Source organism: Sphaeramia orbicularis, chromosome 14 (genome assembly GCF_902148855.1).
Source record: "Sphaeramia orbicularis chromosome 14, fSphaOr1.1, whole genome shotgun sequence".
In the NCBI taxonomy this organism is placed as follows: Eukaryota; Metazoa; Chordata; class Actinopteri; order Kurtiformes; family Apogonidae; genus Sphaeramia; species Sphaeramia orbicularis.
Window position 1 is genome coordinate 53,751,685 of NC_043970.1, and position 12,855 is coordinate 53,764,539.

Consider the following 12,855-nt stretch of genomic DNA (forward strand, 5'->3'; position numbering starts at 1 on the left):
CTCACCCCGTCCCTTCAGAGGGAGGGGGAGGGGACGGGCGCTCAGTCAAAACTGGCAGCGTTTGTTTAAGGTCACTTCCTCTGCGCATGCTGCTCAAAGTGTGGCTGTCAATCAAACGGAGGCGGAATGCTCCCGAGGCCAGAAGGAAAAGCAGACGGTGGCAGAAGACGTCAACTCAGCGCCGACTGACCTCTGAATGACAGACCAGGGTTTACGTCAACAACCAGAGGAGGACAGAGGAGCTGTGACGTCACCTGTCGGTTAATGAACATCAGAGTGACCATATTTGGACATAAGGGGTGGCGTTACAGAAGTGCAAGGGGTCAGAAATGAGCTAATGCTAAATGCTACACCGTAAAAAAAAAATCTGTAATTTAACAGAGTCTTCACTGTTTATTTCACAGATTTTTCCTGTATTTTCAAGATACAGGAAAATATCAATGAAATGACACAAACAGTCTGTGATTTTACATGTCAAATGGAAAATAACATGAAAAAACTTTAACTGTGAATAACCATAAAATTTCCATTTTTTAAGACATTTTTTTTCTTTTTTCACAGAAAAATACAGTTCAGATACATTTGCAAATGTATCATAATTTCAAATATTTCTTTTCTATTTATGAGATTAAACTGTTAATTTAAAGTTTAATACTGTAAAAAAGTAATTAAACGACATAAAATTACTGACAATTAACTGTAAAAGAAGTATTTGTTCTGTCAGTTTAACCAGACTTGTTTGTTAATTGACAAATATCTTGTGTAATTACAGGAGGTTTCACAACAAAAATGTTGAATAAATGTATTTTTGTGAATGTGTAACATGTATAAGCACTGATAAACTGTCCAAATACAGTTTTTATCAGTGGATTGGACAACTGAGTCTCATTGAAAATTATTTATATATATATTTATAGGTAATTTGATTGTTTTACTACATGTAAATATTCTTTATTAAACATTAAAAAGTCAAAAAATATGCAAAATCTCATGTAAAGTTAGGGCAAAAAACTGTATTTTAATTATGGAAAATTACCGTATTTTTATGAGATGGTTATTTTCCGTTATTTAACAGTATTTTGTCAGCACCCCTGCTGCCGGAATAATACCGTTTCTTTGTTTTGTTTTGTTTTGTTTTTTTACAGTGTAGCTTACCGATTCAGTAAATGGTAAACTTCATCAAGCACTGAGTAACAAAGGCATTTTACATCTTGTTAGTGGAACAAATTAACCACAACAAAGTGTTTTATGAAATAAAATGAAACTCTGAAAGTCTAAGTGACCGAACTGTCAGTCACACCTGATAATCACAGCATGACATGCAAGACATCAAACCACGGACCAGAGCATGGATTAGAAGGTCCAAATAAAACCAGTGAGGCCAGAATGAGTCCTGTAACAAATGACAGTATTTGAACAGAAAAGTCCAATGTAAGTCAATGGGTGTCAAGGTTTATAGAAACAGCCTCTAGTGGCCATCGGTGGTATTACACCTTTAACAAACTGAACAAATGGTTTCATTCTGGACCAGAGGTCATTACCCATTGGACCAGACAAAGCACAGTTTTTATACTTTGTAGTAATACATTATCTGACTCATGATTCTAATGCCATAATTTCTTGAAAACAACTTGGCACATTATTTTTTATTTAACAATGGCATGGTTTCGAAATGTAAAATATATCAAAAAGAAAGTATTAAAAAGAAAAAATCTGAAAATTAATGCAATAAATTTCATATTGTCTGAGGTAAAGGCTTAAAAAAAACAAAAAACAATGGCATGATTTCACTTCACTATACAAAAGTTTTGTGATGACTTTTAATGTTTTACATTCATATACTTGCCTTTTGCACCTGCTTTTTATCTGTTTTCAATGTGTTTCGTTTATGTTTTTATCTGCTGTATGTAAAGGGTCTTTGAGTACCAGGAAAAGTAATATACAAATAAACTGTATTATTATTATTATTATTATTATTATTATTATTATTAAAAGGGTTTTGTGTGTTTTATACTGTCATACATCTGACTGTCACAGGTCGTTGTAAATGACAAACAGTTCTCATTTGGCCTACCTGGTTAAATATAGAACAATAAATACATGAATAAATCAGTAAGAGCTCTCAGGTGAAAATCAACACGCTGAATTGCCTCTGAGCAGCAAAACTGGTACATGACACTGAACCCCAAACACTGAACACTTGATGCGACATATTTTTGGCTCATGGATTCATCCAGTGACCAACACTGCACTAAGTGTCCCAATTATCTCCAGCCCCGCCACTTAGCAGCTTTAGTATGACACAATAATACCTCCTACACGCATAACTGCAGAACACTTTCCACGTTTATGTCACTCTTGACGATGAAATGGTAGAACTTTAAATGTCCATTTGTAAATATAAAGTGTACTTGAATCTGTTGTTCAGGAATCAAGTCTTTGGAGTCGTGTGCAGGGTAAACATCCCTGGAACACATTAAAAATAGGACCGATGTCCCTGTATCTCACCAGCATGTTCTGTCTGAATCAATCCCCAGTTCAACGTGTGAGGTTGCCAGGTTCTGTCTCTGTTAGAGTCCTGCGATATGGATGGAGGAGATCAATCTGCCAATAGAAGTGGGTGGTACTTTCACTGGAGGAGAACTGAACTAATTCAATGAAAGTCCATATATGACTTCTATCAGTGATCAATCAGAAATAGCGCTAAACATTTCCATGTTATAAACGATCAAAATATGGACCATTATCAGGACAGGCTGATTTTTAATACTTCAAAAATTCGTAAAAAATCTAAATTTCTGAAAACTGTGAAAAATTTTTTATAGACATTGTCCCAAGGAAGACACATATAATATTTGAAATGAATCTGACCAGCACTTTTGAAGAAGATGACGACGTTGGTGACCTTGAGTTTGACCCTTCAAGGTCACTCAAGGTCAAAGGTCATGGACCCGAATGAAAGTCCATATATGACTTCCTATCAGTGCTCAATAGTAACTATATTGATATCTGTAACCATTTACATGTTATAGACCATCAAAATATGGAACATTATAAGGAAAGGCTGATTTGAAATAATTCCAAAATTTGTAAAAAAAAAAAAAAAAAAAAAAAAATCAAAATTTCTGAAAACTGATAAAAATTTGTAGACAGTGTCCCAAGGAAGACACAAAATATTTGAAATTAATCCAACCAGTAGTTTTGGACAGAAAGTTTGATAAAATCTAGACATCGGTGACCTTGAGTTTGACCCTTCAAGGTCACTCAAGGTCAAAGGTCATGGACCCAAATGAAAGTCCATATATGACTTCCTATCAGTGCTCAATAGTAACTGTATTGATATCTCTAACCATTTCCATGTTATAAACCATCAAAATAAGGACCATTTTCAATAAAGGGAAATATTAATATTTCAAAAATCTGTTGAAAATTCAATAATCCTACCGGTTGGTGAGTTAAAAACCCCTTCAACCCTTCAGCCTCTAGTATAAACTCTTTCAGAAAACACTGGTTCTTCACCTGCTGCGAAACTATGAATGTTAATTAACAATATTGGCTAAAATCCACCTTTTTTTTTTTAAATCGCTTCTTAAAACCCATCTATGTGAGGAGTTTGAATGCATTATTTTTATTCAATTGTTTTATTTGGTTTTGGTTTATTGTTCTTATTTATAACCATGTACGTGTTATAAACTATCAAAATATGGAACATTATGAGGAAAGACTGATTTGTAATACTTCAAAAATTCGTAAAACATCAAAATTTCTGAAAACTGTGAAAAAATTTTGTAGAAATTGTCCCAAAGAAGATAGATATAATATTTGAAATGAATCCCATCAGCAGTTTTGAAGACGTTTGTTGAAATATAGACATTGATGACCTTGAGTTTGACCCTTCAACGTCACTCAAGGTCAAAGGTCATGGACCCAAATTAAAGTCCATATATGACTTCCTATCAGTGCTCAACAGTAACTGTATTAATATCTGTAACCATTTACATCACAAGTGTCAAACATGCGTCCCGGGGGCCAAATCTGGCCCGCCAAAGGTTCCATTCCGGCCCTGCAGGATGAAAGTGCAAAAATGAACCTGAACAGTCCAGGCTGTCCAAATCCTTTTGGTTCAGGTTCCACATACAGACCAATGTAATTTCTAGTGAAAATAACAACAAAATAACCCATAAATAATGACTACACATTTTCTTTGTGAAAAATTACGTGGAAAAAATTTCAGTGAAAGAAATCACATTACACTGTGAAAATATTTACATTTACAAAACTATTCTTTCACAATAAAATGCAAATAAATACATAAATAAAAACAAAGATGAACAACCTGAAAAGTGCAATTTGAACAATATTCTGCCTGTTCCTAAATGTTTTCTGCATTTATGGATCCACTGGGATCTGCAGTTGTGTTCGTAATAATGACAGATGGAATACTGTAGAAATTGTTCAAATTTTAGTTCCAAAGTCCAAAATTTTAACAATATTCTGCCTTTTACCAAATGTTTATGTAACATTGTGTGTAAATGTACATGTAGAAATAATAAACCGAGGCATAATATTGTTAAAATTGAACTAACTTTTCAAAGGAAATTTGTTTGTCAGGTTATTCACATCATTTTTGTAAAATGTAAATATTTTCATCATTGAATTAGGGTTTTTTTTTGTACTAAAACAAAAAGAAAAACTTAGATTTGTCATTATTTATAGGTTATTAAATCATTATTTTACTGGCCTGGCCTGCTTGAGATCAAATTGGGCTAAATATGGAACTGAACCAAAATGAGTTTGACAGCCCTGATTTACATGATATAAACCATCAAAATATGGACCATTAGAAAGAAAGGCTAAAAATTCAAAAATCTAAATATCTCAAAACTTTGTAGACATTGTCCCAAGGGAGTTACATATAAAATTTGAAATGAATCCAATCAGTAGTTTCATCAGAGATGATGTTTGAGGGTCAAAACACGGTATTCGAAATCTCTCTGACGGGACATTTTAGAGACAATTTGACAGATTATTGTTGCTAAATGCCGCTAATCACTCTAACCGCTAACTGCTAATCGTGCTAGCCACTAATTGTGCTAACTGCTAACCCTAACCACTAATAGTGCTAGCTGCTAATCGCACTAATCACTAATAGCTATCCTAAACCTAACCACTAATTGTGCTAGCCGCCAATCGCGCTAATGGCATGGTATCTTACAAGGCGTAAATATACACGCTGAAAGCTTTTAATGTGTGCAGATAACACACCAATTAAACGTGGCGTGTTATCTGTACACAATTCATGATATCACATTGTCTCTTGCAATAAACACGTAATAAAACAACTGTTATAAGGTCATAAACTGAAAAAAAAAAAATTACTCATATTCACTATTTACAGCTTCAAAATTGATATAAAATCTCTCTGAATCACTGTATAGTGTTATGAAAACCAACATGCTTCTTGACCTCACTGAGGCACGAGATTGGCCCCATATTTAATATTTTGCTGAAATTACTAAAAATAATCACTTGCCCAATAAAGGGCTAACAAAGCAGGTCCACTCACTGTTCATGCAGAGGTGGACCTTACAGACCCTGGAGACCACATTGGACCTGAGATTGGAGACTCACTGTCCTCACTGGAACCAGAACTGTTGCTGTCACTGTCTTGTAATGTGTGCAGAAATGATCAAAAATAGTCATTTACCCGATTAAAGGGTTAATTAGCAGAGATTTGAGCAGAACTTTTGGAGAACAACTGATGGTGCTGGGCTGGTTTCTACACATTTCTCACCAAAACAACGACCTGCTGCTGCCAAAAAAGCAACATGAGAACACCGAGACTAAACCAGCGTTTGGGTCAAAACACCGTATTCGAAATTTCTCTAATGGGGCATTTTAGAGACAATTGGACAGATTATTATTGCTAAATGACCCACATTTTTACTTTTAAATTCATTTTTACTTTAGTTGGACCATAAGGGGTTATCCAAAACACGGAGCTACTTTGTATTGAAATAAATGTTGGAATGGTAATCAATTAAAGTTCGCTCTCTGATGGGACATTACTGTGTTTTAACCGTTGAAGAAAGTACTAATGAAGATGACGCCAGACGCATCTCGTGACCCATCGGCCGTTGAGCTAAAAAAAAAGGACAAAAACAGAGGCCATGTTCCCACGTCTCCACCTTAAGACTGCCCAAGTACAAAATGGCCGAGCAGATGGAACGGGAGCACCTCGGGCACCGACAGATGCTCCCATGAGGCCACTTGGCACATTCCCACTCACCCACTGTAATAAGCCTGATTATGGAGAAGACAGTCCAACCAACTCACACTACTTCCACATATTTCCACACGCTTTAACTGGACTGAGCGTGTGCGTAAACGGAGCTCCGTGTCGGTTTATTTTATGTAACGGGATAGCTTTATCGATTCTACAAGGCGGACACTTGATGCTAGAGACGAGAACCTGATCAGCGTGAAGGGTCAACGCCAGAACCGGTCCTGACACAAAGACAGACAGGGCATTAGAGGCCGAGCAGCTGACTGACTGGTGGGCGGGGCCTGGCCGATCGACCGTCTCGCCCGCTAAATGACTGGTTAACTGACTGAGCGTAATTGTAACCGTAGCCGTCTTCATTAATACAGCAGGGGACGTTTGGGGAAAGCGCTAGTGGCTGGAACGCTGCTTTGTTTTGTCGGTGTAATGCCATCTGCACTCAAAGGGCTGGTACTCAAGACTCATGTCTGTCAGACTTAATGCTATTACAGCAGATATAGGATGTCAGGGCAGATACGGGCTTCACACAGCGTATTAAAGCTTTATCAGAAGACACAGCCAAGCCCAGCCAGCGTTTCAGTGGTTAAAACTCTTACAACTGAAGAACCATGAATGGAGGACAATCCCATTACACATTAGTGTTCAAACCGAGGTTCGAATAGTTTTGGATTTGTCATTATAGTTTAGTTTTAGTTAGTTTGGACTTTTTTTTTTCCTCCAATTCAGTTAGTTTTGATTCATTTTTAGAGCAGGTGTGACAGTTTTTAGAAGTTTTCCTTTTTTTCTAAATGCTTAGTTTTAGTTTTATCGTATCTTTTGTCTTCTTCTCCGTCGTATTCAAATAAATCCCAGACAGGACTCGCTGATGCACTTAATATTTTACTTCCACCTTCGACCATCTGTTCCAAGGTTATAATAGTTTTGAATTTTTCACTATAGTTCAGTTTTATTTAGTTTTGATGTTTTTTTCTCTAATTCAGTTAGTTTTAATTCATTTTCAGGGCAGGTTTGTTAGTTTTTTTTTAGTTTTCATTGTTTTCTACATGCTTAGTTTTAGTATTAGTTTTAGATTTTTTATATCTTTTCTCTTCTCTGTCGTCGTATTCAAATAAATCCCAGACAGGACTCTGCTGCTTTCTCCCAACTTTAGTCTCCATGTTTCCAGGTAGAGTGGGGACCAGAAGACGACTGGAAACCACAAGTGACGGACCGTCAAGTGTCGTATGGTGCTGCTAGCTAAAATTGCTCGAGCAAAATAAACCACTTTTGCATCTATCTGACATTAACAAAGATGAAAACGAAGGGAATTTTATCCATAATTTTTAAATGTTTTAGTTAGTTTTGTAAGCACACAATACAGTTTCAGTTAGTTATCGTTTTTTCTTTTAATTATAGTTTTTATTTATTTCAGTTAACGAAAATGTTCTCTCAATTCTAGTTTTCATCATTTCGTTAACAACAATAACCTTGGTTCAAACTTCCATTACATCCTCCTGAGACCCAGGGTTTGGGCTTTTTTTTTTTCATTAAATAACTGTCGTAACTAGAAACAGCATATGTTTATGCATTTGGCAGACGCTTAAAGCATAATGCAACAGTATTTTTCAGATACATTTTTTATGTGAAGTCCTTTGCAGTAGATGGCATTTCTGTGACGCTGTGAAACTCTCGTCTAGTACAAAGGACAATAATGCAAATATTTCTTTTCTATTAAGATACAAACCATAAATTACTATTTTTTAGATTAGCGAATAAGGACCCAGTGTGATTTTTTTCCCTTTCTATTTAACCTTTCATAAGTGATTTATCACCATTTATTCTAATATTATCCTCTGAATTTAGCATTTTTTCCAGTGGAAATCGTCTGTTTTCCTATGTTTAACTGGGCAATCCTGTAGATAATTTCCTTTCACAAAACCTCACAGTAAAATGAAAGGTTATTATATCAAAACGGAAAACAAAAAATTAAGAAACAGTGACTTTTTCAGTAAAATATATCATTAACTAAACTTAAACCCAGTGTGTCCATCCACTGTCATTGATCCAACTCCATGGGTTTGACTGGTGAATCAATGTTGTAGAAGAAGACAGTGTTTCCATGGTAACTACGAAGCCTGTGAACATCCAAAAGGGTCATATCTGATGACCATGAAAAGATGATAAACTGTATTTTACACCAATTATTTACATGTATTAATAGGATTAGTGGATCAGCAGTTTAGATCAGTAGATGCTTTTGGTCAATGGTGGATGTTTGGGTCTTCATAATAATAATAATAATAATAATAATACTACATCAGTTTTATATAGCTCTTTTCTAAGTACTCAGATATGCTTATGGGTTAAATGAGACTTTACTGATCCCACAGCGGGGGAATTCACTGGTCAAAGCAGTAACAGAGTAAAGTGCAAGAACAAAAAAATGTGCATGCATGAACACAGCGCAAAAGACAAACAATAAAAAAATAGTAAAAACAGCAGTAAGTAATAAAACTCTACAGATTATATACGTATATACAACAGAGTGGAATTGCAAAAAGTCCTACAGTACTTTAGGAGCACATCCCTGAATGCAACCACTTTTACTTGACATATTCCAACGTCTAGATGATCCCATTCACACTAAAGCTCCTCAAACATGTGGCCCGGGGGCCAAAACCGGTCCGCCAAAGGGTCCAACCTGGCCCACGAGATGAATTTGCAAAGTGCAAGTCAGGGCATCAACCTAAAAAATAATATCATAACCTATAAATAATGACAACACCAATTTTTTCTCTTTGATTTCGTGCAAAAAACATTAAATTATGAAAATGTTTACGTTAACAAACTATCCTGTAACATTAAAATGTGAATAACCTGAACAAATATGAACCTGAAATGTCTAAAGAAAATTAAGCGCAATTTTAACAAATTTCTGCCTGTTACTACATGTTGTGTGCTTTTTTAATGCATATGTATAAATGATAAGTCAAGGCAGAATATTGATAAAATTGTACTTATATTTCTTTACAAATTTCCTTTTTTTCAGGTTATTCACATCTTTTTTGTTTGGATAGTTTGTAAATGTTGGCATAATTTAATGTCATTTTTTGCACTAAAACCATTTTGAGTTGTCATTATTTACTGGCTATCACGCTGTTATTGTACTGGTCCGGCCCACTTCGGATTAAATTGGGCTGAATGTGGAACCTGAAAGAAAATGAGTTTGACACCCTTACACTAAAGCAACAAGTTCACCAAACTGGAAAGTCAGTAATTCTATAAGAGCCAAGAAAAGTTGGATACACTCTCTATAATAAGCCATAATTTATGCTCCAACTGAAACCCTGCACTTATAAAACACATAATAATGTCAAAGAGTTTTATAAGCATTTAATGCCAATAACAGTTGGCATTAAAGCCAACCTGCCTCCAGTGACTCAGCCTTTCAACACAGCTCTATATTAATGGAAAAAAACACAGTCAGCAGCCAGGAATCAATACTCCCATGGGCGAAATTACACACACAACATTGGTTATTAACCTCCACTTTAGCACAGGCCACTTTGGATTTTTAAAAAGTCACTAAAACACTAAAACATTTAAGGCAGATCTGGAACCTGGGTCCGCTCACAAACTAATAATCCCACATTTTCTCGGCCGATCGATACCACATGGTCAGACTTGGTATTTGCCAGGATCGCGGTTCGACTGGCGGACTCACCTTCTCGTTGTACTTGAACTTGACGTAGAACCAACTGGATTTGATCATCCTGGTGCTGTGGCTTATTTCTGGGATCAGAGGGAAAGTCTGAACGGTTTCCACTGCCGCTGCTTGTTCTGTGTCTGAGCCGCTACTGTTGCCTTCGCGCCGTCGTCTTGGCGGCGTGTGCATTCGGTGTGTGCGTTTGGTGTGTGTGTGCGCAGTGTTGGAAGGCTGACAGAAGCGCTCCTCAGATGGGCTTCAGCTGTGTTCAGCGGCGGAGGCAGATGCCGACAGAGGAGATCGTTCCTCTCTCTCTCTCTCCTCTTTCAGCTCTTGCTCCGTCTGAACCTCTTTCTTCTGCCTTTTCCTTGATTCGTCTCTCAAAGTTTCCCTTCTTCTAACCCTTTGCCTCCCCCCAGCGCTCCCTTTTTTCTCTCGTTTATGCACTGTTAAGCGCTTTCAGCCCGACCTCGTTTAACCCCCTTCTATATCTATTTCAATCTTGTGTTTCTGTGCCCTCTGTAAAGTAACACTGTCTGCTTTATTATTTCTGCAGCCCCTGATGTTGCTCTGACCCCGAAAGCGAAGCATTCCCACGAGTCAAATAAACTCTGACGGCTGAACAAATGTGCCTCCAAAACGTTCTGTCAAATGCACTTATGTCCAAATCGGATTCAACTCTGCACCGTCGCTTCAAATATTTACAAGTTTTGCACAAAAGATCATTATTGTCATCAGATCTGACGTCACAATGGCTGCAACAGTTCAACTGGTCTGTAATATGGAATTTTAACATCTCATTCATTTGGCTTCAGTCGACATTTAACCCTCTAATGCATAAACTATTAGCTCCTTTGTCGAGATCTTTTCTTGAGTGTTTTTATTCCTCATTAGGCATGAAAAAAACAGTGCAATTGACTTTGTTTTTTCATGGATTTACAAAAATGTCCACTTGGCTACACCATGCATTTTATTTTTGAAGCACAGAAACATGTATTTAAAACCCAATATCATAAAGTGATATGAAAACAATGAAATAAAAACATTTCTAATGCGGCTAATCTGATGTTTTCTCACATTTTAACATACTCTAATGCTCGCTATGACTCGATTGATTTGATTGACTGATGTATTTATTTCAAATATGAATGTCAAAACAGAAGGAAGTAAATAAACAAAACACTTAAACACAAGACATATAAAACATATTTGAAAAGGAGTGAGCAGAAGCCTAACTCATAAAATCCCACCCCTTCTCCTTAAATAATTAATAACAGTAATATCTTCCTAGTTCATGAAGATAATATGCCAATTTTTTTTTTTTTTTTTTTTTTTTATTAAACTGTTAATTACAGTCTAACAATTAACAATTGATTTACACTCAAACATCACTGCAGATCAGGTTTATCAAGAACAGTAAAGTTACAGTAATGGTCTGAATGTCAATGTATTGGATGGTGCATAAGTGTCCACTGTTTCAGCTGATTATACAATTAAAACAGCAAAACCTGTGAATATACCAGAGAACAGGTGTAGAATAACTGTCCACTGGAGTGAACACTATGCATGAAAGGGTTAAATATTAAATTTCACATGATACTATTATTTATAGCCATAATTTAGTCAACAATAACGCTTTTATATTTAAATAAAGATGTTTCTTTCCAACAATTACTGGTGATTCCAGAATTTCTACACATACATAGACTTTATTACGAACAGAAGTAGGCAAAAGAAATGACCAATTTAAACAGGACATATATATGAAAATAAATCAACCAAAAAAGAAAATAAATGTCACACAATGTAGAACCATTTCATTGCAGCTCTTTAACAATAATTTATGTCCGAAAAGGAGCAGGAAGAAGCCGAACTTATATCATCAAACCCCGAATGTGAAACACGGAAACAGTCAGCAGACGCTTCTATAAAACATGAACAATCAAAACATCAATCAAAAGAAAACAATTAATGTAGACTGTTATCCATAGACTGATGTGAAATGTCAATATTTCTATTAAAATGAGATGCACATGGAAGGGTTTCCATCCAAACGTCTTGCAAATATTACTGTTTTCTGATATTTTTCCTGACTGTGAGGTATTTTTTCTGTCATATCTTAATAAACCCACCCTGTCTTATCATTGGTGAAACTCTGGAAACATCTGAAAGTGCAGATCATAATGTAATAATAATCAGTGGTGTCCTCTACAGGGGACAGTGAACTGACATTATGAAGTGGACCTTTAAAGAGTCCAGGACTAAAAAGGCCACATCTTGAGCAGAGCCCGGGCCACCCAGCTCATGTTTATTTCACCCATCGGTGCATGAGTTCCAGATCCTATACACACATCTCCACTGTGTATATAATTATGTCACCTCTGACGACGGTTTGAGACGTCTGCCAACTCCGATGGGCTTCTGGCTCCTTCAGTATTTGGCCAAATTTGGCAGCTACTGAGTTAAACCAGGGGATCCTTCTACTGCAGGAGGTAAAAGGTCCAAAGGACATAATACTGGTGACAAACAGAGGCCACAACAGGACCATTTAGTCTGTTTCAATGATGAATATTAGTCATTATTAAAGATTTACCCAAAAATGTTACTTCCACAACAGATGCATTCGTACAACAGCAACTAAAAATGATTACCAGGCTATTAACGTCTGTGTAAGGCTTAGATTTAGTCCTGGTTTGACGCTAAATTCAGAATATTAACCCATGAAGACCCACTGCTACTTTTGTGGCAGTTCCTGTATGAACTTCTCTCTATATTTAACTTTTCTTAACCCCTTCATGCATGATTTATGAGAACCTTAATCAAATTTTTTTCTTGAGTATTTTTATTCCTCTTTAGGCATGAAAAAAACAACGTGACTTAAAATTTT

At 36.2% G+C, this 12,855-nt stretch overlaps 1 protein-coding gene across 10 annotated transcripts in view; it reads right to left on the reverse strand.

Moving 5' to 3' along the window:
* The window catches only part of auts2a (activator of transcription and developmental regulator AUTS2 a), a 693,940-nt gene that overhangs the window by 444,729 nt on the left and 236,356 nt on the right, over positions 1–12,855 (reverse strand). The window contains exon 1 of one of the 10 annotated variants that reach the window (XM_030154097.1): positions 9,987–10,314. The exons of the other annotated variants lie outside the window; for them this stretch is intronic. Within the exon in view, the coding sequence (XP_030009957.1) occupies positions 9,987–10,157 (171 nt within the window). The 5' untranslated portion in view covers positions 10,158–10,314. Of the gene's footprint in view, positions 1–9,986; positions 10,315–12,855 lie in introns of those variants that run through there. 10 annotated transcript variants of the gene reach the window in all.